Source organism: Naegleria fowleri, assembly GCF_008403515.1.
Source record: "Naegleria fowleri strain ATCC 30894 chromosome Unknown tig63, whole genome shotgun sequence".
NCBI lineage: Eukaryota > Heterolobosea > Eutetramitea > Acrasida > Naegleriidae > Naegleria > Naegleria fowleri.
In genome coordinates, this window is record NW_025407995.1 from 56,872 (window position 1) to 84,598 (window position 27,727).

At 39.4% G+C, this 27,727-nt stretch overlaps 6 protein-coding genes across 6 annotated transcripts; 1 reads left to right on the plus strand and 5 right to left on the minus strand.

The window, feature by feature from the left end:
• Positions 1-186: 186 nt before the first annotated feature.
• FDP41_008656 (uncharacterized protein) lies at positions 187-6,353 on the minus strand (the record flags this gene model as incomplete). Its single annotated transcript, XM_044712533.1, has 4 exons — positions 187-1,398; positions 1,473-1,681; positions 1,777-3,691; positions 3,741-6,353. The coding sequence occupies 4 exons, from the start codon at positions 6,351-6,353 to the stop codon at positions 187-189; spliced, it is 5,949 nt and encodes a 1,982-aa protein (XP_044557705.1).
• Positions 6,354-7,354: 1,001 nt separating this feature from the next.
• FDP41_008657 (uncharacterized protein) lies at positions 7,355-10,273 on the plus strand (the record flags this gene model as incomplete). Its single annotated transcript, XM_044712534.1, has 1 exon — positions 7,355-10,273. The coding sequence occupies one exon, from the start codon at positions 7,355-7,357 to the stop codon at positions 10,271-10,273; it is 2,919 nt and encodes a 972-aa protein (XP_044557706.1).
• Positions 10,274-10,461: 188 nt separating this feature from the next.
• On the minus strand, positions 10,462-21,562 carry FDP41_008658 (uncharacterized protein; the record flags this gene model as incomplete). The annotated part of the gene is made up of 3 exons (XM_044712535.1): positions 10,462-11,611; positions 11,677-21,098; positions 21,491-21,562. The coding sequence occupies 3 exons, from the start codon at positions 21,560-21,562 to the stop codon at positions 10,462-10,464; spliced, it is 10,644 nt and encodes a 3,547-aa protein (XP_044557707.1).
• Positions 21,563-22,391: 829 nt separating this feature from the next.
• FDP41_008659 (uncharacterized protein) lies at positions 22,392-22,862 on the minus strand (the record flags this gene model as incomplete). The annotated part of the gene is made up of 1 exon (XM_044712536.1): positions 22,392-22,862. One exon carries the CDS (start codon positions 22,860-22,862, stop codon positions 22,392-22,394), a length of 471 nt encoding a protein of 156 aa, XP_044557708.1.
• Positions 22,863-23,145: 283 nt separating this feature from the next.
• Positions 23,146-23,664, minus strand: FDP41_008660 (uncharacterized protein; the record flags this gene model as incomplete). The annotated part of the gene is made up of 1 exon (XM_044712538.1): positions 23,146-23,664. The coding sequence occupies one exon, from the start codon at positions 23,662-23,664 to the stop codon at positions 23,146-23,148; it is 519 nt and encodes a 172-aa protein (XP_044557709.1).
• Positions 23,665-25,328: 1,664 nt separating this feature from the next.
• FDP41_008661 (uncharacterized protein) lies at positions 25,329-27,461 on the minus strand (the record flags this gene model as incomplete). The annotated part of the gene is made up of 1 exon (XM_044712539.1): positions 25,329-27,461. The coding sequence occupies one exon, from the start codon at positions 27,459-27,461 to the stop codon at positions 25,329-25,331; it is 2,133 nt and encodes a 710-aa protein (XP_044557710.1).
• Positions 27,462-27,727: the final 266 nt, after the last annotated feature.

A 27,727-nucleotide genomic window follows, 5' to 3' on the forward strand; every position in this document is an offset into this window, starting at 1 on the left:
CCAAACGAATTCAAAGTTGGTTTTAACAAGGACCTCCAAGGAAAATTCTGGAGAAGAAATTCATTTGTTCTTATATCTGAATAAAAGGAGAATTTATTGTCACTCGAATTGACTCGAACTGTGCACCTGAGAGAGGTTTTGCCTTTGAGTTGTAGGGGTGAGATTTAAAATGTCAAAACTACCCTCTCATTCCTTGAGGTGAGTTCTAAGGGGAATTGGACGAGCATTAACCTCTGACTTGCCTCCGTTTTCAGAGACACTATTTTCTGGTGGTGGTGGAGATGGTGACGATGATTGTGGTGGTACTTGATCTGTTTCATCACCACTATAGTTGTTCTCTTCCTCTTCGGTTCTAACTAATTCATCATCTTCATTGTCAGAGCAGTTCGCATGTGGAGTAGGTGGTCGGCCGTGTTGAGTCGACATCATACTCGCTGAATGCAACAAATTACCTGTAAAGGACGAAGAGGCCGTCACAGCAGCATTAATATTTGCACAAAAGGAGGCACCTGTTGGAAATGCTTTCTTCACTTGTGATGAATCGGAAACAAGAGCGTGTGTGGATTTGCCGAGTCTCATCGTTTCGATGGTTGTGGAAGACGAGGAAGAACCAGTACTCGCAATGCTATTCTTTCTTTCCAGTAATGCTGTTTGGATAGGTTGCAGCTTTATAGAAGTTGGCCGTTCCGTTGGATTCGAAGCACGGTCCTCATGTTCGTTTTGTTCTGATAATGATCTCAATATTTCAGCTGTGAGATGGACCTTTTTCTCTGAGGAGGGGCTGCTGGGTGATCCAAGAGTGGAGGAAGTGGTCGTTGCTGCCGCAGTGTTCTTGAGAAGTAGCTCTCTAATTTCATTGCTTGTTCCTCGCAGGGAGGTGGCGCGACCTCGTTGAACTTTTCTGAAACTGTTGCTTCCGCCAGTGTCACTTGTGGTCTCTTCTCTCGAGTCGACGCTATTTGTGTCTTTGGCTCCTCCTTGTTTATCAGCGAGAGATGAGGTTGAGCCAGATCGAATAATACCAACCAATGGGCTCATTACTGGTTGTTGAGAAAGTGGAGGAGTTGCTCTCTTGATATTGTTACCATTTTCTTCTTCGTCTGAGGTAAAGTTCTTTTCAGATAAATCATCATCTGATGGTGAAATGCTATTCACTGCAATGTGTTGTCTTAAATGATTTGATGCCTCCAATGCTGGTGCCTCTGGTGACGTATTCTGATAATATTTTTCATCAAGCAAATACGTAACGAGCTCTCCTTTTCCTTTGGCGAAAACACTTGACTTTTCAAATCGATATTTTCCTCGCAATCTCTTGTAGAGAGCAGTTGTTACTTGAATGCGACCTGGCTTGCCAGTAGATTCCATTCTGCTTGATGTATTGACAGCATCACCCCATACCTGTGACATAAATTTAAGAAATGATTATGGTTAAACAATACAAAATAATGTCATTACACTAATCATCAACTTACATCATAGGCAAACTTTAAGGTTCCAATAACACCCGAAACTAAGGCTCCACAGTGCATTCCCACTCGTAAATTGAATGTTTGATGATGATCCACATTATAATTATAGACTACACTGAACATTTCCATAGCAAATTTCAAAACCCGTTCTTCATGATTGTCACCTTCATCAGCTCTCACTTTCAATCCACCAGCACAAAAATATTTTTCTCCTGTTGTCACAGAAAAAGTTGATGTGGTTGCACCATCACAAAAAAGCCAGTATAAAAATTATCAATCTTACAACTCGAAGTAAGAGGTAACATACCGATTGTCTTAATTTTTTCAAGCTGATATTTTGGAATTAAAGAATCAAAACCATTAATAATAATGTTCAAGGTTTGCACGAGTTCAGTTGCAGACATGGATGCTGAAATCTCCACAAAGCCAACCAAGTCACTAAACAAACAAGTAACATCCTCATGATTATCGGCAATAAATGTCTCCCCATTGCTCAACCTATGAGCGATGGTCTCTGGTAAAATATTCAACAATAATGACTCACTCTTCTTTTTCTCTTCGGCTAACATTTGATCATGCTCTCGATCGGTGGTCAGATCTGTCATAAAGCATGAAATAATATTTCTTCCATCAATGCTCGTGACTGATATTCTAATTTGAATAGGAAAGAGAGTTCTATTTTTTCTCTGGCCTTGTAGAACAAGATTTTCACCGTACGTCTTGGCTGAAATACTCATGTTGTTAATAACATTTTCCAAGGCGTTTCTACTCTCGGGACAAAATAAGCTTGTTACAGAGACACCTATCACTTCATCAATTCTGTAGCCAAACATCTTTTGAGCAGATTCATTGAAAATGTCAATAGAGCCGTTCGAGGAGCAGATTGCAGCACCAGCAACAGCAGCTTCGAGAATAGCCTTCTCATACGAATCCTGTTGATTATTCTTTTCCAAGTTTTTCATATGACTATTGAGAGAATTGTACAATATAAAGCTTCTCAAGTCGTTGTCTGTGTCCAAAATTTCGGCTGGTAAATGATTGAGCATCAGTCTAAGCTGATGATTTTCAGAGTAAAACTTGTTAATAGCACTGTAAAGCAAATAAATGATGAGCAAAAGCAAGATGCATGCAATTGCAGCAGACACCGCGCCCATTACCTTTGCCTGACCTGTGAATGATTTGACCAACAACTCAATGATGGATGTAACATCTGTAAGAATCTTATTGCCATAAATGTACATGGAATCAATTTCATTCAATAAAACATCCCTTGAAAAAGTATTCCTATAAATATCCTCTCTTGCCTTGCTGATTTGAACATGATATTCTTTAACGACATCATCCAGACCCATACAATTTAAGGAGTGTGTCGCTGAGGAAGTACAGTTAGGAGCAGACTTTGTGAGTATGCCTGTAATGGATGTGGAAAGTGAGCCTAGAGAGTAGAATGAGTCATCACTAGTGCCATATCTAAGAGCATTCCAATCCTCTGAAAATTCGGTTAGGTGATCTCCAATCTCAGAGTAAAATTGATATCGATCAATTCCAATAATGTCATAATCAGGTTGAATTAACTCCTGAGTTTTGAATTGCATACGTTGGGTGATCATTAAAATCTTGGCTGAGTAATTAAGCTTTCTCATTATCAATATTGAATTGCTTAATTGAGAGAGACCTTCATACATGATGAGAATGGCAGCAATAGTGGTGAAAATGAGAATCAGTGTTACCCAAAAAACCATCAATCTTATTGGAGTTATCACATACGTCTTTTGAGATACCACAGAGTTATCAGTGCTGGCCTCAAGATGATGAGCAATCTTATTAACTTCAATTTTTGGAATTTTTTTGAATAGATCAGAGACGAATTTTCGTTGTCTAACGTGATACCAAATGAATACTAGATATATGGAAACATAGACAACAAAAAACCCAGTTAAAGTGGAAAACACCACAATGGAAATTAGATTTTCATGCTCTTGAGTTTTTAGTTCATCAGAAATAACCTGATCATAAAAACTCTCCATCGCATGTGTGAATGTTATACGGTTCACATAGAGCATTGAAAAATAAAAATTCTTGTAGGTCTCGTTGTAAGAAGAGATGTTAAACGCAGTAATTTCGGTAATTACAGAAGCCAAAGTATTGAGAATCATGGATGCAGATGCATTTTTGGAATAGAATTCTAGACCAGTGACATTTTCAAGTTTTGTGATAGCGACCTGTCACAAATAGTGTGAACAATCAAATGCAATTGAAAATTATACTTACATTATATGTCTTATCGACATCCGTAAATCTATTTTTCATGGAGAACGTGAACATGTTTCCACGAGCAGTATTAACGAATTGATCAATATCCTTCGTAAACTGTGTCACTTGAGCTTTGTGAGCGTAATATGTATCGTTATTCACCGTTCCCGTTGTTGCTAAAGCTAAATTAATACGCCTTACATCACCCAACGTTGTGTATGGGATTGGAGCAATCAGGCATATATCCTTGATCACTTGTAGGACATCGTTAACTCTTCCATTGAAAGACCAATCAAGGGCAAAAATAACGCTCATGTACACAATTGAAATTACTCCCAATGAAAGTAGGAAAATGATGACAAAGCCATTTCTCTCGAACTTGTTAATGGATGCTCGGTATTGCTCCTGCAATTTGGAATCTGTATCGTTCTCTCCATGGTGTTGACTTGCAGATTCTAAATGAGCTAATTCTTCTTCATTCATTGACTTGAATGAATGTTCAAATGGTTCTTCTTTGGATATGCTTGGAGCAAGAACATTCCTTGGAGGGGCTTTTGCTTTGACTTTATCCTTGCTCTTCTCAGCTTCTTCCTCCTCCAAAATATTTGCTTCGTTGTACAACTCGTCCGCAATAACTGGCTCAAATAAAAACTCCTCCAAAAAGCTTGCATAAGCTCGCAGAACAGTCTTATTTTCACGGTGATTGAACATCAAGTTTTTGAATATTTGTTCACACTCTCTAGTGATTTCTTCCATTTGCATAACTGTGTTGATGATGTCTTGTCCTGAAGATACATGCTTCCAAAATCGAACTTGTAAATGTCTCAACAGGTTCGAGCTTTTTAAAATTCCATCCAAAATGTGATCTATTTCAAAATTATTTCTTCCTGTTGATGTAACTCTTTCAATTTCTCTATATCTTAAGAAAATATTAAATCTTGTGATAAAGTTGTTGTTTTGTCGTTCCGCTTTCTTAAAAAGCATTAGTACGAATGTTGTCGACTGATTTTCAAGAACATATTTCATGAATAGAGCTGTTGTAATTACAGTCTCTGTAGGCACAGGATCCTTGTAGTTCACAAGGAGACGTACGAAGGAGTTGCAAGTGGCTTGGTCCTTATCATTGGATTTCATTGAAAATTTAACAAATCTTCCCACATAAAAGAAGTCCTTCTCAGAAATGTCACCTAAATTGCGTGACTCCATTACACCCTCAATTAATTTTTGACCTTTCTTTTTGAGAATACGCGTGTAAATATCCACTCCGACAAAACCTATTGTAAAACCTAAAATGAGTCCTCCAATGGGACCAAAAGTTAGTCCGAGTCCAACATCCCAAGCATTAGAATTGTTGACAAGAGTGGCGATCAATGATCCGATACCGATACCAACTTGTCCAATAAATAATCCTCCATAGAAAGAGTTAATATATCTATACAAAAAAGGCATTTGCCATATAAGTATTAAGAAGCAGCAAAAAGAAGTTACCATGTAATAGATTGGCCTTAGATAGTAATACATATCTGGAGTGACTTGAGAGGCTAGCAGAAAAATCTGATTGAGACCTTGAATTGAGGCATTCAGAATCATGGTGTCCACTGCAAATAATGACGTGCTAGAAATACTGGTATTTGAGAAAACGAGCATTGCGAAAGAGGTCATTAGAATTTGCAATACAATGAAAATGACCGATACGGCTGCCATGGCTCCATTCATCGCTGACCAGCACGCTATTGAGGGGATATTTTTTAGGACATACATGGTCTCTTCTCCTCGTGTGACCGTATGGGAGTAGTCGCATCTCCAAAAGGAAGCCATCACATACATGGATGGCAAACTAATGATGCAAACGATAGCAAGAGAAACCCGTGCACTTGCCTTAATTTTTTCCCAGTACTTGTTTCCATTGATGAAGGATCTATAGGTGAGATAGAGAGTGAATAATGCAAATGCGTCCAAAACAAAAGCGGCTATCGCAATTCCAAATAATGCATCATACGGAAGAAATTGGAACCCAAACGTTCTTGGTGTGACAATGGCATGGTAGAAGTATCTTCCATATTCTCCCCAATTAAAATCAATAGAGACTCCTAAAGATAACGCTTGCCATATGAATATCAATTGAATGAAAAAATACAACGCTCTATTCATAGGCTTTTCCAATTTTAAGGAATTTACGAACAGGAACAAATTTGATTCAACAGCATAGAAGGCTCCCTTTTTTGCTCTGTCGCTCCCGGTTGATGTTTTTGAGACTGTACTTTTTGGTTTATGACGCTCAAAGTTGCTCAATCTCCGCATCGTGTTGTTGTTTATGTTGTGCTGTGCCGTGGAGGCTCCCCCAATTGTGCTTTGCATTTCAAAATTGCTTGTTGCTATGGATGGTCTTTGCTGTGCGAGGAGAAAGTATTGCTGAGTTTGTATTGATTGTGGTTGTTGTTGTTGTTGTTGCAATGCTGATGATTGATTACCGTCCAGGTTCGAACCTGATGCTCTCTTATTTGCGAGCTGATTGTTGTTAGAAATAAACTCTGAGGTTCTTTTAGTGTAGGATGCAACCGATGCTTTTCTGCTTTCAAATCTTTTTGGTAGACTTGAAAAACCCGCCTGCCATTCATTTGAGTTTCGCATGGATTTATAAAGCGTTGTTGTATTGATGATGTGTTATGCAAGTATCTCTTCAGAAAGAGATAGATGTCCTGATGTGCGTGTAACAAGCTCGCGTGTTGTCAAGCAGCTTTCAGAAAGAGATAAGGCTTCTCTCGGAAAATGTTCCGTATTGTTTCTGAGTGGAAGAGATGTTTAAAAAGTCGTTTCCGCTTTGACGTGTCCTGTGTTTGATAATGTGATGAATATTGTGGGAGAATGATGATGTTCCCTTTATATATCTCTTGTGTTGAATCAAAGAGGATGAATTTTCAATGTATATTTGTATAACTATTGAAGCAAAAGAAGAATTTTGCAGCAGAGAGTAAAAGCCTTCAAGAATAGACGCTGGCTGGGAAAAAGTGTGGGGAATTGAGGCTCTGGCGAGGTGTAACCTACAAAGAAGGCAATAGGTGTTTTTTTTCGGTTGGTGGTGTGAGTTCGTAGTGGTTGGCGGGTGAACTTTTAATTGTGTGTGTGGAATCAATGTCAACAAATGATCGACAATTATTGTGTTGATCTCGTGTCTTCCGATAGGTATAATATCATCAACATAACGATGCCGTACGCTTGAGAACATTAATTCCATTTTTTTGTTGCTTTTGAAATGTAATGATATATATATAATTTTCATGTGTGTTTGCAACAACAGTATTCCACGAGGTGTGAAATCATGTTTCATCTAATGATGATTCAGGGCCTCAATGATTGAGTCGAGAGAAACCGTCATCATCCTTTCAAAGATATTACATTTCGGTGCAGTCTGCTGAGCAACACATCAAATCAGGTCGGGAAACAAAAACTAAAAATATCCTTCTTTCAATTTTTCAAAAACACAAAAAAAATTAAAAGTCGATCCTTGAGTGTTGTGGTCTTTATTGGAAACATTAAGCTCATCATTGTTGTTGTTGTATCGACTCGACCCGATCCGTATATTGGAAAACACATCATCATATTGGAAAACAATAGTAATAGAAGAATACATCATGTCCAAAGACCAATCCAACACAACATCATCAGCCTCCTCCACAAAAGATCAAAAGAAGAAGGATGAAATTGTATTGGCTGCTCCTCAATTATCGGAAGAAGACCAACGATTGAAGGACGATCTTGAAGAATTGGTTGGCAAAATTTGTAATTCCACCTCATCGGTACAACGTGCAAGTTTAGAGTCCCTCAAGGATGAACTCAAAAAGAGTTTGACTTCTGCTGTTACAACCATTCCCAAACCACTCAAATTCCTTCGAGTACATTATACTGCTCTGAAGGAAGCTTACGAAAGAAATACACCCAGAGAAAACAAAATTCTCTTTGCGAACATTCTCTCCGTGTTGGGAATGAGTTTGGCCAATGAAGGAGAACGTGATTGCTTGAAATACATGTTGGAGGGTGATGATGAAGAATTTGATAAATGGGGCCATGAATATGTCAGATCTCTTGCTGGAGAAATTGGTCAAGAATATCAAGCAAGACTCTCTGAGAAGATCCAAATGCAACAACGAATTATCAAAGAAACAGGAGATGACAGTATGGTCATTGACACTGAATTCAAGCCAGAAGAGATTATGGATATTCTCACATTGGTCAACAAAATTGTTCCATATTTCATGAAGTCTGCATCGGAGCCTGAAGCTTGTGACTTGTTGATTGAGACTGAAAAGTTGTCCAAGATTGTGGATTATTGTGACGAGACCAACTATGCTCGTGTGTGTCTCTATTTATCAAGTGTTTCCAAGTATTTTATTGAACCAGAAAACACAGATACCCTGAAAATTGTGTACAGTATTTATGAAAAGCTTAAAAAATACCCAGATGCTCTTCGAATTGCAATGCAATTGAATGATCCTGAATTGATCAAGGCAACCTTCTTTACATGTGAAGATCCACTCATGAGGAAACAACTTGCATTCATGCTCAGTAGAGGAAACTATAAATTCTCCATCAGTGAAGGAAAGCCTAGCGATGAAAAACACAAATATATTGACATTGATGATAACGAAGCACTTGAATTGGAGGACATTATGGGTAATAGCAAGTTGAGTGAATACTTTTTATATTTGGCCAAACAATTGGATTCACTCGAACCAAAAACTCCCGAAGATATTTACAAGTCACACCTCACAGAGACAAGATCCACCTTGACACAAAACGTCGAATCGGCTCGTCAAAATCTTGCCACCTCTTTTGTCAATGCATTCGCCAATGCAGCATTCAGCTCTGACAAGTTGATGAAGTCAGAGGAAAATTGGATTTACAAGAATAAGGATCTCGGCATGCTCAGCGCTGTGGCCTCTTTGGGTATGATTTATTTGTGGAATCACGTTGAAGGTTTGAACGAAGTGAATAATTATGTCGACAACAATGATAACAACATTAAGGCAGGAGCATTGTTGGCAGCAGGTATCATGAATGCAGGTCTAAGAGTGCAAGACGATGCTGCCTATTGTCTCGCTCAAAGTTACCTTGAAGGAGCCTCTCGAGAAGTACGAATGGCCACCATTTTAGGACTTGGAATTGCCTATGCTGGTAGTGGTCATAATGATGTGTTTGAATTGTTAATGCCCATTCTTGCTGATGCTGAACAACCACTGGAGGTTGTTGCGTTCACTGCCTTGAGTTTGGGCATGATCTTTGTTGGAACATTGAATGAGGATGTGACCAATTGCATCATTCAAGTCTATTTGGAGAGAAGTGAAAAGGATCTCACTCATCCATTGGCCAAATTCCTCGCATTGGGACTAGGTCTCTTGGGTTTGGGACAACAGGAAGCTGTCGAAACCGTGTGTACCACCATGATGACTGTTTGCAGTAACACCAAGTTGGCACGATTTGCCACTCTTACCATTGAAGTTTGTGCCTACTGTGGAACAGGTAACGTTTTAAAGATTCAACAATTGCTCAAGATTTGTGGAGAACATCCTGAAAAGCCTTCAAAGAAGGAAGGTGAGGGAGCAACTGCAAGTACTGGAGGAGCCACAGCAAAGAGTGGCTCTCAAACCAGCAGCAGCAGTAGTAGTGGAGGAGGAGGATCATCATCTTCACAACCAGCCTCTCAAGAAAAGAAGGAAGAAAAGACTGAAGATGCTCTCATGAATTCTTATTACGGAGTTGCTGCTTTGGGTATCTCTATTATTAGCATGGGAGAGGATTTGGGAGCTGAAATGGCTGTGAGATCTTTTGGCCACTTGCTTCAATATTCGGAGATTGCAGTGAAAAGAGCAGTTCCTCTTGGATTGGGCTTGCTGAGTGTCTCAAATCCACAAATGTCTATCATGGACACTCTCAGCAAATTGTCACACGATAACGACGTTGAATTGTCACAAAATGCCATCTTTGCTTTAGGTTTAATTGGCGCAGGAACTAATAATGCTCGTATTGCTCAATTACTCAGACAATTATCGTCTTACTATGCCAAGGAACAAAATCACTTGTTTGTGGTACGAATTGCTCAAGGTTTACTTTCAGCTGGTAAGGGTCTCGTGACCATGAATCCCTTCTATTCTGATCGTTCCATTTTGTCCAGATCTCAATTGTGTGGCTTACTTGCATTATGTTTCACTGCTCTCGACATGAAGAGTACTGTCTTGAGCAATTATCACTATCTTTTATATACAGCTGCAACAGCCATGTATCCAAGAATGCTCATTTTGGTTGATGAGAATTTGGAACCTGTTCCTGCAAACGTTCGTGTGGGTCAAGCTGTTGATGTGGTCGCTCAAGCTGGTAAGCCAAGAACGATCACTGGATTCCAAACTCACAAATCACCAGTTGTTTTGCAATACGAAGAAAGAGCTGAACTTGCTTCCGAGGAATATATACCATTAAGCTCTACAATGGATCATGTCATTCTTGTAAAGAAGAATCCTGAATATGAGGAAGAAATTTCAGACAAGATGGAAAAGTAAAAAGAAGAACAGGAGATTGACCATAGATTTTTTTCGAATAAATTAAATCCCTAATATGTAAGAATTAAGGTTTTTTTATTGTCCAAAGTTGACAAATCCAAGACTTTGGCGAAACATCGTGCTGCTGACAAGAAGATAATTTAAACTTTTAGTCAAATATTTGAGAAATTTAATCTAACAATGCTCAATTATAACTTGTACTGACAAACAACAGTCTTATACTTGTAAATAGAAGGTGAGTCATCCCATTGACCGGAGCTACTTCCAATAGACACAACATTCAAGTCGTTATAATTGGTTGGTGAGTTGTTGTTTGGATTTCCGACCTTCCAATCCGTGTAGGACAAAGAAGTACCATCGACCCATTTCCAGCCTTGGGTATAACTATAGAATAAACCAATAAAGAAATCAAAACCGCCAGCAATGTTCATCACTTCAGTCTTCTCAGCTGCTGATTTGATTGTGACAGGAGTTGCATTTGGATTCCATTTTTTACAAACAGCAACACCTTGATCATAATTAAGGAAATCAGTAAATTGTGTACGTAAGAGACATCTTGTGGAGGTACATGAAGTGACACGTTTGGTGACATCTTCTGCAGCTGGTGGGAAGTAGGTGCACGAGGAGGAACTTGGACCTTGAATTTGAGAGACGGCATACGTCGAGGCACCAACAACAGTGAAATTCACATTTGTGGCTGCAATATTTCCACACACACTCACTGAGAAGGATGTTGTTGAACCTTTTGGAACAATATTTGAATTTGGCAAAGACTCCCAAATAAAACCTGACAATCCAGAAATAATATCTTTTCCTAAATAAACTGGGAATGATGGCGAATAGGAATTGTAAGAGAAGGAATCGATAGTATTAGCAATGGCAAATCGTGTGACAGCTCCCATGTATGAAGTAGAAGGAACAGTGATGGAATAGGTGAATGTTGTTGAGAAATAATCAACATCAAAAACTCTTCTTGTAGCGACACTTCTGGATGTTGTAATGGTGTAATCAAAATCACTAATAGGTCGCTTTAGATAGGTGGCAGATGTTGGAATGGTATTACAAGCTTCATCAATGACTTTGCCGTAAATATTCGTCAAATCATTCCAATCGACGAGGAAGAACTTCAATGGATCATAATTCATCTTTTGAATTTGCATCATACCAAAACTAGAAGTGACACCAACACCAATACCGATGGCTAATTGTCTGTAATTCCATGACTTGCTAGGTTCAGGATTGTTTGGATTTCCTGGCTTCCATGAGTTAATTTCAGAGGAACGAACTGTGGCTTCAGCACATGGTTGACACTTGGAGGTTGCATTTTGCCAGTCACAACTATGGAATTAAAAACGCAACAATTTAAAATTAGAAAAAAACACCGTTCAAAAAGAAATACTTACGCATTGCAATCCATGGCTGGGAATCTTGGAGAAACACAAGTAGCACTTTCTTGAGCACATTCCGAGCAGTCACATGGGAAATTGGATTCACCGTCAGTGATGTGAATGAACAACTTGTCAGTGACAGAAGGTCTACCAGCACTCACCATGTCGGCAATACCTGTGTTGATACCTCTCATTGTGGCAGTTGAAGATCTGAGTTGAGCAATCGAGTTCATTGTATTGGTGACAATTGCCTTTGATGTTCCTGAAGCGACTGACAAGTGAAGGGACGAAGTGTAAGAATATTGAACAATACCAATTCTTGTGGCGTCAGGTCCTACATTAAATCCAGAAGTAATATTGTTCACAAAATATCTCATATTCCTCCAGTTGGTATCTGAAATAGATCCAGAACCATCCAAAACAAAGATAAGATCAAAGACCTTACTACAAACACAATCTGTATACTTGATGGTAATGTCTGCTGTGGCAGTTGTTCCGTCTTGGAGTGATCGGATTCTGTATTGAATCTTTTCAGCTTCACATGAACCAATTCTTGGAGAGACACGAATAATTCTGCTGTTGGGTGAGTCGAGAGGATTCAAAATGACAGGTACTCCATTCTTGCAGTAGGTGGAATCTGGACAATAAATATTCAAAAATTCAAAGGTACCTCCGAGTGGATCATAGTCATTCAATAACAATGAGGATGCAGCCACGTCAATCAGAGTGTTATATTTGGTTGAGAACTCATCATTGACTGCAATTGGAGGAGAGCTGATTGCCTTAATTCCAACGGTGACACTCACAGAGGAAGGAGCAGATAAATCATTGTCAGTCACTGAAAGTGTAAGTGTACATCGTTGATCAAAAAAGGTATTGGCTCTTGTGAAGGAAATCTTATTGTTCACAATGGACAAGCTCGTACTAGCACTGGCACAAGTTCCAGGATCTGTAATTGAAATAGCTAAAGAATCTTGAGTGTCTGGATCTTGAGCACCAGTGTCTTTGATGTAATCAAACGTTCGTACATCGTTTCCATCTCTTCTGATCGAAAATTCATATTCCCAATTGGAGGCCACTGGTGTCTTGTTAGGTTGATTCACAAAGAGTTTACAAGTAGCAGTTTGACTGGCTTGATTTCTAACGACAAAGGAAGCATAACAAGCATTTCCTGAACATGATCTTCTTGCATTTGGAGTGTAAGTCAATTTACCATTCACAGTCGTAATGGTACCAACAGAATTCAAAGTAGCAGTATTGCTGATGGAAATGGTAATTGGTTCAGAGCCAAATTGAGCTGCCCAATCAGCCTTGAGGGAATCTTCGAATTGTGTTGAGGCACTGTCCTTTGTTGTGGTGATGGTATAATCCATGCAAGTGAATGAATTGACAATGGTGATCGTGTAAGTATAAGTGGTTGACAGTTGACCATCACTAATGGAGAAGTAGAATTTTTGAGTTCCAACAAATTGTTGACCATAGGTGAATTTAACATTTCCAGAGTCAATCATGACTGAAGAAGAGCTGTCAGATCCTGAATACATTTGAACGGATGAAATAGTGAGCGAGTCTGAATCAGCATCGGATGCTCCTGTCAATAAAGTACTGAATGGAATTAAAACCACTGGATTCGAGTATTGTCTATTGAAATTTCCACTCTTGTCTGAACCTTGTGGTGGTGTATTCCAAATGGTGACAGAGATAGTTCCTGATTTCTCAGCTAATCCATCTGTGCATTTGAATGTGACTGTGTCATAAGCTTCCCATCGTGATCCGGAAGGTTTGTTGGTAAAAGTAATGGCAAGATTTGGAGTGTACGTAATTTTACCAACAGTTGCATCATTGACAACAGTATTTCCCAAAGTACCTTGAACAACTCCTGTGAAAGTAACTGTATCACCATCTGAATCAGAACATCTTGACAATAATGAATTCTCTACAAAGTTAGAATTCCACTTGACAACCTTACTAAAGCTTGTGACAACAGGTTCAGCATTTGTGAACACAATGGTGATTGAGGAGGTGGATGTGGCAGCTCCATCGGTGATTGTGTAACTGATGGTATCATTTCCAGTGGCACCACTTCCAGCATAATTGTAAGTAATGGAGGTCTTATCACTAGAAAGAGTCAAGGCAGCTCCTCGATTACGTGATACAGTATCGACGCTACTAATGGTGATTGGATCTGAATTGGCATCGACGTCATTTGTGAGTGGAGTCATGGTAAATGTCGTTTGTTTCCAAGACTTGATGAGAACATCTGGATTTGCGACAGGAGCTGTATTTGTGAGAGTGATTTGACAATCCTTCTCAACAGTGAGACTTCCATCGGATATTGTGAATTTAAAGGTGGCTGTCAATGGAGCAACACCAGCAGGTGGTGTGTAAATTAAATTTGTGAGAGAACCTGATTTTCTAACAATAGTTCCAGCTCCAGATTGTGGTTGAGTGTAAGCACTAATGGTCAACGTGTCACCATCTGCGTCTGCTGCACTTGATTCTGTAATCATGTTCAAATCCCATCCACTTTGAACACTTCTCCAATGAGAAGTCTTTGAAACGGCGTTCGCTGTTGGAGCTTGGTCGAGAATGTTAATCGTAATCGTCTTGGTCACTGTTTCAAATCCATCACTCACAGTGTAAGTGAAGGTCTTGGTTTGCAAATTTCCTTGTGGATTTTGATAGGTGAATGCACCAGAAGAATAACTCAAAGTACCAACTGCAGGACTTGTATAGGTGGAAACAGTGAGAAGATTTGAATCAGCAGCATCAGCATCTGTTGGTTTGAGAGCATCAGATCTTGTCAAAATAGGAATGTTAATCGATGAGGCAGCAGTGTGTTGAACATTAATAGTAATATCATATACGACTGGGACATTGTTGGTCACTGTCACTGGGAATGTGGAAGTCTTTGTTGCCCAACCATCTGTGACTAATACTGAGAAGGAATCACTTCCCTTCCAAGCTGAGGATAATTTGTAAGTCACTGTATTCACTGCTGACAAGTAAATATTTCCAAGACCGGCACTGGTGACTTGTGTAGTGTTGACAAAATCAGAGTCAGCATCAGAGTATCTGGTTGCCAAGTTGATTGTGTTACTTTGAAGTGCTTGTCTCCAATGATAACTAAAAGCAGCAGTATTAATCACTGGAGGGTTGTTAAGAATGGTAATGTCAATGGTTCCTGTAACAGTAGCACGTTGATCAGTAATGGTGAAAACAATTTGTGTGACAGAACCAGTGAATCCAATAGTTGGAACGAAACGAATTTGAGCAGAGGATCCACTTCCAACGGTGGACAAGGTACCTTGATCGCTCGTAATAGAAGAATAACCAACCAAAGAAAGAGCGTCACCATTGGCATCATTGGAATTTTGAACAACATTGAAAGTGAGTCCATTCTTTGCGACAGACCATGCAACACTTTGACTATAGGATTGAGTGGTTGGTTTGGTGTTTGTGACGTTCACAGAAACTGTTCCTTCAGAGGTTTGAACACCATCACTCAATTCATACTTGAACGTGTCAACAGAACCAACAGCTGCAGTTCTTGGATAATATCTAATCTTTCCACCAGTAATTGTTGGAGCAGTGGTTGCTGAAGATCCATAAACATTTGTAATGCTCAATGTATTGGAATCAGGATCATTGTCGTTGGCAAGAACATCAATATCCACAAATGCAACATTCCAGTGAGTCGTGAAGGAATCAGGATTTGCTACTGGCTTGTTGTTATAAATGTTCAAATTGACAGAAGAAGTAACATCTCCGTTAGCAGAATCATCCGTCACCACATACGAGAATGTGACAGGACCCAAATACTTCTCTCCTGTTACTCCCTTAACAACTGCAATATTGGAGTTTCCTGTCTTTGGTGAAATAGTTCCCCTTGAGATGGATCCAAAACTCTTCACACGGATTGGATCTCCATTTGGATCACTGTCAACTGGAGATAAAGTGAGTACACTCACATCCATTCCATTCACAAAGTCACTCCACAACACATTCATGCTCTTTGATCCAGATACTGGTGCAGAGTTGGTAACAACAACTGAAACAGGAATAGCAGATGAATATAATTTTCCATCATAAATCTTGTAACTGAAAGTAGCAGTACCAATGAAAGCACCAACGGTGGTCTCTGGTGTGTAGGTAATTGAACCAGAAGAAATACTACCGACACTACCCTTCGATGGAGTTGTTGCAGAAGTTGCAGTCAAGTATGGAAGATCAGCTGAATCTGCATCTGTAGCATTCAAAATCAAATTGATGGATACAGGAGTTCTCCAGTGTGTGGTGACGACCTTTGTGGTACCAGTTGGAGCATTATCATAAACGTTCACGGTGACTGTGATGAGAGAATAGGTCAATCCAAGTCTATATCTCACAATAAAGGTCTCAGTTCCAACAAAACCTTGAAGAGGAGAATAGGTAATTGTCGTTTGAGCATCGGTGATAGTTGCAGAGCCTCCTTGATTTGGAGCTTGTGAAATGCTGTCGATATTCAAAACGTCACCGTTGGAACTAATGTTTTGTAAGACTGGGAAAACGACAGGTGTGGCGTATGCTCTCCAATGTACATCGTAGACTTGATCGGATGGATTGGCAGTAGTACTTGTGATGTTCACACTGACCTTGTAAGTGATAGAAATGTCAAGGCCATCGGTTATGTTGTAATAGAAAAAGTCTTCACCGGCCACGAGATTCGTTGGTTTGTAGAGAACACTAGTACCATCTGAATTGATAGACACACAATTGCCATATCTATTTGAAGAAGAAACAGAATTGACCTTAAGGAATGCAATATCAGCCAAGTCACCATCGTTCGAGTATTGAATAAGGTTAATGGTGAGACCAGTACCAATCAATGACCAGTGATATTTGAGATTGATGTCCTGAGCAGTTGGAATTGCATTGGTCACAGTGGTGGTAATACTTGACGATGCAGTGGAGAAACCGTCACTCAATGAGTACGTACATGTCTGAATTCCTTTGAAAGGAATAGTCTTAATAAATTTGACGGATTGAACCGTTCCACTAGCACCCTCAATGGAATACGAGTTACCGTCATTCGTTGAACCCAAAGAAAGTGTAATAGCGTCACCATCAGCATCAGTGACTGCACTATATGGAGAATATGAAATGCCATTCAAAGCATCCCGCCAGTGAATCGTGTTGGACAAGGTAGGTGTTGAAGGTTGATGAGCATTGGTGATGGAAACTGAAACAAGGGCTGGATTGAGAGAATCTTTTGCTCCATCTGTGCAAATGTAGGTGAATGTCTTTGTGCCCAAGGTGAGAGTTGGAACCGTGGCTGGAGTGTATCGAATGACACCAAGAGTGTCAGATTGGAGAGAAACTGATCCTTGGGATGGTGTGGAAAGAGATCCAATCTTGATCTTTGGAGAATCTTCTGTGTCAGGATCAGAATCATTGCCCAAAACTGAGATATCCACATAAGAAGTATTCCAATGAATGCTAATGGAATCAGCAGAACAAACTGGCAATTGGTCTTGAACGGTAATGGTGACAGTCTTTGTGACACTTTGCAATCCATCGGTTAAGCTATAAGTGAAAGAATCTCCTCCGACATAGGCTGGAGTTGGCTTGTACAACAACTTGTCACTACCACTCAATTCGACAGTACCATGAGAAGGTGAGGAGAATGGAGTTGAGGCAAAAGTAATTGTATCTTGTGAGTCAGAGTCTGAAGCACCTGACATGACATTGATCAAAACACCAGTAGCATAACGAGACCAGTGGAGAGAGACTGGAAGATCCACAGCAGTTGGAGCGTTATTTTGAACAGTGACAGCATAAGTAGCGCTATTAGTTGCCCATCCATCCGTAAATTGCACAGTGAATGAGGTACTTCCTAACATGGAGACAGTTGGTGATGGCAGAGTCCACTTAATAAATTGCTTTCCAGCAACAATAATCGATGGAGTACCATGGACAGATGAAGGGCTGCTGACAGAGGTAATATTGACAGCATCACCATCAGCATCATTAAGACTAGCAAGAACATCAATGACCTCAGATCCCTTAGACCAATGAATAGTTGTTGGGAATACAGAAGCAACAGGTGCAACATTTTGAACAGTCACAGTCCATGTGGTGTTGGTTGTTTCAAAACCGTCGCTGATTCCAATGGTGTACACTGTAGTTCCTGTGAATGGAGCAACAGGAAGGAATGTAATTTGATTACCATTTTGTGTCACGTATTGAGAAGGAGTAATAGAAACTAGGGAGAGAGTATCCTCTGGATCGAGATCGGTTGCTTTGGTCAATTGGAGTGCATCGACAGTGAAGCCGGAAGAGAAGACGTTGAAGTGGCCAGAAGTTGAGGCTGCAGTCAAGACTGGAGCATGGTTGTAAACATTCATATTCACAGTATACACAGCACTGTCTGCTCCATCGGTAACTTTGACCTTAAATACATCATCGCCTTTGAAACCTGCTTGTTGCTTGTAAATCACATATGGCAAATTATTGGCATCACCATTTGACATGTTTAATGAACCAGATGCAGGAGATTGGACAGGTGAATTTGCAATGTCAATGCTCAACAAATCTCCATCAGCGTCACGAGCTTGGGAGAATAAGGTAATCTTTGTACCAACAGTTTGAGTGGACCAGTGGACACTCTTGGAAATGGTTGTATCGGATGGCTTGTTTGCATTGGTCACATTGAAACCAACATTAGCTGGAGCACTGACTCCTTGTCCGTCCGTAATGGTATAAGTAACGATTTGGTAGCCTTTCGATTGAGCAGTTGGTGAGAACAGTAATTTCGAATCACTTTCAGTCTTTACGCATGAACCATAGAATGGAGTTGGAAGATTGACATCCTTAATGTAGATTGGATCATTGTTGTCATCCTTATCATTGGAGAGAACAGGAATAGTCAATGAAGGAGTTGACCAATGCAAAGTGACAGCATCGTCTTGGGCAACTGGATTAGTATTGGTCACGGTGACCTTCAAGGTAGCACTGGCAGTTTTAGAGTAATCAGACACAACAAAGGTCATGGTTTCTTCACCAACAAATGCTTGTGATGCAGAAATTTGATATTTCAAAGCGTCAGAGCCATCACCGAGCTTGACAATAGAAACTGAGCCCTTTTGAGGTTGAGTGACGGATGCAATGTGGAGTGGGTCTGAATCAACATCGCTGGATGTGTCCAAAACTGGAACAATGACAGAAGAATCTCTCCAGTGAGTTGTGGCTGCAGCGTCACTAGTCGTTGGAGCATTGTTGATCATAGTGACAACAACAGTGGCAGCATTACTTTCGAGATCAGAGTCGGTAATGTTGTACTTGAAAGTATAGGTTCCGACAAATCCAGGTTCAGGAGTGAATAGGATGCTTTTACCACCATCGAATGACGAAGCAGTACCTCCAGAAACACTCACAGGTGTAATGGTCTTGACTAACAATTTGAATCTGTCAGCAGGATTCTGATCAAAGTCATTGGCCAATACAGGAATGACCACACTTCTATTCCATTTAGTGGTTGCAGAATCATCAAAAGCCATTGGAGCAGTGTTGACAACATTAACAGTCACAACAGCACTAGCAGTGGCTCCATCAACATCTCGAATCACGTAATTGAATTTATCTTGATAAACAGCATCTAAAGCAGGATAATCCAACATATTTCTTGGTTGAGAGGTTGTGTTCAATGATACAGAAACACCAGCAGGAGTGACAATAACTGCAGTGGTTGAATTGAAATCGACAGGATCTGAGTTTGGATCATAATCTCCCTGCAAAGCATCAAGAGTTGAGAGGACACCCTTTGGAACAGTGAAAGTCTTATCTAAAGCAACAGGAGGGGTATTCACAACTTGAACGTTTACATAACCAGTTGCCTTCAAAACTCCAACCGTTGAACCATCCGAGTTGGAATCAGTCACGACATAAGTAGCCACATCTTTACCCAAGAATCCTGGTTTGGCAGTATATTGCAACACGCTGTTGTTCACACGAGAGACAGTTGCATTGTTTTCACTCAACACCCAATCACTTGGATCAGTACTCAACAAAATGGTGTCACCATTAAGGTCATAATCATTTTCAACAACGTTCAAAGTGACTTGCTTGTTCTTTTCACATACAATGGTATCATTCACAGTGATTGGTGGTGTATTCACGACATTGAGAGTGAGAGTGGCAATCATGGAGTCGTATCCATCGTCGACCTTAATCTTGACCACATCTGCATAGACCATTCCACTTTGTGGTGTATATATTAAATTGTAAGTATTCAATCGAACATTCATCCATTGTTGTCCCAAATAATTCACTGGGTTAATAGAAGAAATCTGTTGCAATTGGAAGGTACCCTTTACAGGTTTTTGAACAATGGTCATTGTGACAATGTCCAAAATATCCTTCTCGTCATAACTCAATGGAATGTTATTGTTGGCAGAATTCTTTGGAATGGTAATGTTTTGGTCAGGTGAGAAGGGAGGAGTATTCTTCACACGAACAAAGACATAGGTAGAAGACATCTTACTTCCATCACTAATGGTGTACTCAAAACTGTCAATAAACACGTTGGTGTCAGCAGGAGGTATATATTGGGCCTTCAATCCATCATCAGAAAAAACAACAGTACCCTTTGAGCCGCTTCCTGACATGTTACCAAGAATGAAGATATGATCATTGTTAATGTCATAATCGTTGGAAAGTAAATTAAGGCTAGAAATCTTATTCTTAGGGACAGTGATATCATCTGGAGTTGCAACGGGTGGATCATTAATAACTTCTACAGTGATGGTCTGAGAGACAGTAGTGTTCTGATCAGTAATAGTATATTCGAAGGAATCAATATCATTGAATCCAGTTGGTGGAGTATAAGTTAAATAGAGAGAATCCACAATATTGACTTGGGAATTTTTCACAGTGGTGTTTCCAACTTTAACAATGGTCAAAATATCATCATCGATATCATTGATTTTGGCACCACTGTCACTAACGTAATTGAACAAGTCAATCACATTGTTCTTTGAATTCTTGGAAACTTTAACATGAATTGGGATTGCCTCAGGAGGTCTATTCAAGACTTCTATGGTTATAACGCTTGAAGCAAATGCATAGCCATTGTACACTGTGTACTCAAAGCTATCATTGCCTGAATAATACTTGTTGGAAATGTACTGAACTCGATTACCACCTATTAACTTGGCTGTACCGAACGATGGTTGGGTGATATTGACGAGAGTAAGGTTATTTGCTTTAGGATCCACATCATTTATAAGTGGATTAATGATGTAACTCACATGCTTGAAAGCTTGTAAATGATCTGGTGTCAATTTTGGTGGTTCGTAACCGGCACCAACGGTGACCATGATAATGGTAGCGACCACAGAGACTACAACGAGTCCGGACACGATACCACCAACGATGGTTTGGGTGATGGTTCCTCCTTTCTGAGAATGGTGTGCACAAAGAGAGCATGCATGAGGTATTGATGGAGAAGCGAAGGACAATTCAGAGAGGGAACCAACAATGACAATTCAGGTACACATGCCAATTTCATATAAAAGTCAGTCATCATCATGTCAGCATGGGAGTTTTGGCCAAATTTGTCATCAACACGACAACATTTTTTGTTCCAGACGGTGGTGTCATCGCACACAAACAACCATTCGTTATCAAACGACCATGAGAAAGGCAAATGAAGGAGCGAACGAGTGTCGTCATAACGTTTCAGCAAGACCAAAGTTCAAATGAATGTCATGTCGTCGTGGTCAATATTACCAATATTGACAAGAGCAATCATTAAAAACTTCATCAGAGATTTCCCTTTTCAACAACTTACCAATAGGGAAATGTTCAAACCAACTACTTTACGTGCAGCGGTGGTGCTGCCCAAAGTAATTTGTTCTGGCATTGGAAAGTGCGTGAGCTAGAGATTGAAAAACAATACTACTGTATAATTCTATGGTGGTGTGCCAAATTTCGTTATTGGTTGTCTCGCTTGTTTTTTTGATGTTTTTCCTGATGGTGACTTGAAGCGAATTTTGGTTGCTGAAGTTTTGAACAAGTCTTGGTTTGGTCAACAACAAGTCAAAAGCTGACGAGAGATGACAAGTTGATCAGTAAGTAGTAGTGTGCTGACTCGGCCTTTTCTCGGTTATCAAAATGAAATTTCAATCTCTCAAATTTGATGTCCAAATTGGTTAGTAAAAATGGTCGGGTTGTCCGATCTTCCCAAAAATTCGCATTCGTCGTTTCCAAAAGGTAAGCAATATTGTCAAGAATGTATAAGATGCATGCTTTTAACGGAAGAGGACGGAGTAAACACGACAGAGCTCCTGTCACTTGTTCCAAACCCTTTTTCGTTGGACACAACAAGATTGGAAGAGTGTACATATCTGCCAAACGCCAACTCATGGTTTCATCCCAGCTGTCCATATAATTTGGGAACTTTGGGAAACAAAACAAAAACACAAATATTTCATTCATATAAAAGTTACAATCAAAGTATAACAAACAGAAAATCAATATTCATCACCGAAAAAAAATGTTGTATTTCACTTCACTACAAATGAGGCCAACTTTGAAAGTCGATCAAAATGACGGTCGCATTTGATAATCCCATTTTAAAAAATCCTACATCATGAATCAACTCCCTACTGAAATTTAGTAACATATGATTACGACTGAAAGTTGGAATATTCACTACTACAAGTCCAACATAATATTATCCTAGAGTAGACTCAATTGTCTTGGAAGACTTGCTTTTCAAAATTCTTGACCGATTTCATATAAGTCTGTAACTCGTCTTGCCTCTGCAAAAACGTGGATTGAATTGGAGTTACACATTTCATCAAACGATCCCAAGCAAGATCAGCCTTCTTGACATACAATTTGTATTCCATTTCCTTGTCCTTGGACACTTCCGACAATTCTCGGAGAGAGGTCTTGAATTCTGTTTTATCATCATCGGCCTTGTTATACTCCATAAAAGAATCATAGCAAGGTGAATTGATGTAGATCATACACATGGGACATTCATCGCGGATATCGACATTATCATCCATCCAACTGAATTTATGTTTGTACATTTGTTCGAGTTTTTTCAAATTCTGTTCTTGTTGTTGTTGCTCCTTGGAAGCTCCCGAAAGTGTTTCTCCTTTGTCAGCATTTTGATAGGTGGGAGTGGTGAGCTTTGGTCGACTGTTGAGCATTTTTTTTGGTAAAATAGGGTGCTGCATGATCATCGTAGGTCGGAATGGATTCCTTATCGATAATACAAATTAATAAATATTGATTGTTGAGTTTATTTGATAATAATAATATGATTCAACAATACATTTATTGTCGAGTGGTATTTATTTACCTACAGTTATGTGAAAGTGTGATGTGTTGGATGATTCAAATTTACAAAAAAATTGAAAATGAAAGTCGCACCATTCCGAATGAATTACTGTTTGTTCTCATCAAGATTGATGGCAAATTCTTCTCAACAAATTAAAAGAGATTCGTCTTTTTCATGATACGAAGGAAATCTTCTTTCGAAATTTGTCCCGAGTTGGATCGGTCAGCTTCTTCAATCATTTCTCTCAGCTCCTCATCCGTCATGTTTTCTCCCAAGTCTTTGGCTACTCTCTTCAAATTAGCAAAGGTTATATAGCCTGTATCGTCTTCATCAAACAAACGGAAGGCCTTCATAATCTCGGCGTGAGAGTCCTTTTCACTCATTTTTGCAGTCATTAATTGCAGGAAGTCGTTGAAATCAATTTTACCCGAGCCATTATCAATTCCAGAGATCATCTTCTTGATTTCCTCCTTTTTGGGCTCAAAACCGAGAGCTCGCATAGCCACCTTCAATTCTTTGGCATCGATTTTTCCTGATCCGTCCATATCGAACAAATCAAAGGCTTCTTTAATTTCTTGTCGTTGCTCATCGGTCAATTCAATTTGTACCTTTTGTTTGCTACTTCCGCCTGTGGTTCCGGTTGTTGTTTTCTTGGTAGCGTACTTTTGCATCTTGCTGAGGGAGACCTTTAATGGTGTTGAGATGTTTTTTTCAAGTGGTGTTGTATTTGAAGCGCCACGCGCAAAATGTAAAATGATTTTGGCGGTATTCCAAATGGTCGTTTGTTTAGGTTTAAGGTGTTCCCCTCATTCCTCTCTTGTACCAATACAAGGACATTTACTTAATTTCGGGAGAATATATTGAGCTACAGGTTTGTTGCAGCCAGCGGTTATTTACTGGATTGTGCACTGAATATTGTTCTTGCGTAAAGCGTATTGTGGCATTACAGACACCAAGCGCACGAACATCATCAATTTCCTTTCCCATATGTTGTGTGAAGAAGTGTGTTCACCCATTGGGTGCTCATTTTGTAAGAACATGGATGAACAACATGCATTGTCAAAAATGATGATTTTAGACCTGTCCATGATGAGAATCCAATGCATAACACATTTGTAAAACTCAATTGCTTCAAGAACAAACACTCGAAAGGAAACACATTGGTTAACAAAATTACTCGAAGCTTTAAGGCATTAAGAACATTCATTTTCGTGAAATATTCTAAAAAAATTTTGCATTCGCCATGCTGAAACAGATTCGATCAACGTTAGTGATAGAAACATCGCAGTTCGAGGTTGGGCGAAGACTGGGAAGGTAAAGAGTAAGACAATGAAAGATGACAATTTGGCGTTCTAATTGCACCTAACCAATCAGGAAAGACCTCTCTTGTCAAAAATTCATTAATACCTAAGCTCAAAGAACTTGGATATCTTCCCATATATGTTAACATTTGAAGTGTAGTCTCGCGATGCAACGAAATAACCTCCAAAGGCCATTCAACCACGTTCTTTACCTGTTTAAAGGAAGCTATAAACTTGTATTTGAAATTGAAACTTGAGGCTCTAACATTAGAACACTTATTTTCCGAACTAAATGGACCGTTGAAAGATAAAATTGTGGTCCTAATGATGGACGATGTAGACTCTATTGCAGATCTTGAAAGGTTTCAACGAGCATGTTTTTTGGCTAGCCTTTCAGCGATCAAGGAGATGAAACAAAGTTTTAGCCTCTAACCCAAGTTCCCCTCTTGCTAAATGGATGCTTTGATTTTGTTACCTGTTTGAAGGAAGTGATAAGAATAATGGATCGTTTACAGAGTCGCTTTTGAAAACGCTTTCAAGGAATTGTTACAATCATTTTCGGTCAAGATTGTTCAACAAAAAACAAACAATGAATCAAAACAGCAATATGAATAGTGATAGTAATAGCAATATGAATAACAATACCCGTCAGTAATTGCTATTAACAACGAGCATTTGATCCTTATTGAACATTGTATTTCTGACACTGATGAAACCTCATTTGATCATACTCAGCAGTCAAAAGATTCTGCCTAACCTAATTCAAATATTACCAAGAAACAAACAATATTATTGCATTGGAAAACAATTCCATATGTATATGCAAAAATTCCTTGCGAATTTCCTGAGAGTGATGATGTGGAAATTATATATGTGCTTCATAATCCATTATTTTCATCGGTCAGAATTGTTACAAAGGAAAAGGTTGTAGATATATCTGTTCCTATAGATATTAAGCACACAAACCCTTAGAAGAATTAATAGTTTTGACCTAACATGCAATCAAATCACTGGCAGCAATAACTTGCACACAGTCACCAACTATCCGGAATGGATGGATCTTCGATGCTTTTCTGCACATGTTTCATGAGTTCAATTACTTGTAGATAATATTTCGAGAATGTTGCTTGATTGGTGTTAGCAAGATTCATCAGCGAGTTTGCTAATTCTTGGTAGGATAATAAAACTGTTTTCAATCCATCTTTGGAACGACATGATTCTCTCTGACAATCTAGTTTAAGCAAAATCAATGCTGGATGGTGATCATATTTCGCAATATAATGGTCTATCTTTTCAAGGCATAATTGGGCATGTCCTAATGCAATCATGCATGACGCCGAAGAGCAAATAGCATGAATTATAGCTTCAGAAGAGACAACATTTTCAAATTTTTCAATGGCAGACAAGCTCTGAAATGCTTTTTCATAGTGCTGTAGAAATATGTATGCCTGTCCTTTGGCACATAAAAAAATATACTCGTTTGGCATTCTCGAAAATCGTTCCACTTGTTGCAGATCGCGTAAGGCAGTCTGTGCAAGCTGCAGTCTTAACATTTGTGACAGTGAAGGGACAGACGCGGCTGTTATTTGAAAAGTAGCTTTTAAAAAAAGTAGAGGTGTGAATTTCAAATCTGGAATGGGTAATTCTTCTTTCGAACGATTTTGATCTGCATGTTCTGTATCGGTCATGTCCTGCTCCTCGTCCGATAGGTCGAATCGAGTTTTCGATAAACGATCGAGTGACGGAGATGCTGATGTCAAGTGAATATTTACATGATTTTTCATAATATTCAAAGCTGCATGAATAGAATCATTTCCAATTCGAAATAATTCAGGACCTTCTCTTACAAGTGGTAAATATAATCCACATAGGCTAGTTTTCAAGTACAAGATGTAGGGATTGTTTGGATTCACTTTCAAACACTCATCCATGTCTTTCATCATTTGAAAAGGGTTTTCTGAAGGTTGAGACGACATTCGAGTGAATATTTCAATAGCCTTAAAACAAGATCCCAAATGAAGTGGTAAGTCGGTTTCCAAATCTTCAAACCAATCAAACTCATCTTGTGTGTAGGTTCTTCTAGTGAAGGGAAATGCATTTTCATGGACATCATAGGTGACAGTTGTTGAATAGTCCACGTCTTCTCTCTTGACAGCACTCACATATGCTTTTTTCGTCTTTTCATAACCGTCCAAAACCTTGCGAGTGTATTCCAAAAGTGTTTTGTTACTGTTTGGATTAAACTTCAAACGCGTGAATAACCAATAGAAATTAACAATGAGATTTTGTCTTGTGAAAATCTCTTGACCATCGACTTTGGGGGAAATAGCAGAAGATGACATTAGAGAATCCCACACGCTACATAAAAAGAAAGTATCATCCATGTACAGTTGTTGTGGTTGTTGAGATGGTTGAGATGATTCAGACTCGGCATCTTTCCGAGATAAAGTAGCTTCTTCCAATTTATAAATTGGATATTTGTAAAGATTGCGAGAATCATTCTTTTGTACCACAAACATATTCTTCAAGGTTGAGAGATCAAACCATTCCTGAAAGAGTCCTTTCAAGACAATATATTGAGCTTGTCGATGGAGGAGATGAGCTCTCATTCCCACTGAAGAACCAAAACACGCGGCAGGATTGTTTTTAAGAGCCAGAAAGGTGGTGTTGGGTGCACAAGCCAACGAACATAGTAACTCGCAAAGATCATTTGAGAGTTTTCTTTTTTGTGGTTGTTGTGGTGATTGAGTTGAATCCTTCTCGGAATGATCCTCCCATTTGGACATTTCTGATTGTAATTGAAGCATCGCTTGTTGGAAAATCGTTTCAAAGTGGTTCAATGCTTGAAGTGCAGAAACGTGAGAGGATTGGGTATTATCGTTGGAGTTTCTTTGGAAAGAGAGATTGGAATGATAGGATCTTGATTCTTGTTGTACTTTCATCCTTTTAAGAAAAGAGAAGGAAGAACTAGATCCACTCATCATTGAAATCAACCATGGATTGGTGTGTACAAGATTGGAACTGGCATCAATTTCAAGTGATCTCATTCGGAATGTTGAAAATCTTCTCCCTGAGCCAAAAGTAGTTGCCGAGATGGAAGTTGAGTTGGTGGATGAACGAGACAGCAACAAACGGCGTGACCGGAAGAAGGTGAACGGTGGTGTCATTTTTTTTGATCTTCTCACCAACCGTGTACCATTTCCTCCACCGACACTCGCTTCGACACCCATCAACCCATGTTATATATTCATCACTCTGGCTTCATATCCCTCCTGGTAGTGATGTATTTAGGCACATAAAAGAGTTATCTTCCAAATGGTCAGAAATCCAAGTCCTCGTTGCCCTTTTCGTTGAAAAATGCCACACACTCTACTATCTTGACAAGAATGCAGATTGACGGCACTTTTGTGTTGTCAATTAGAATCCCAGCTGG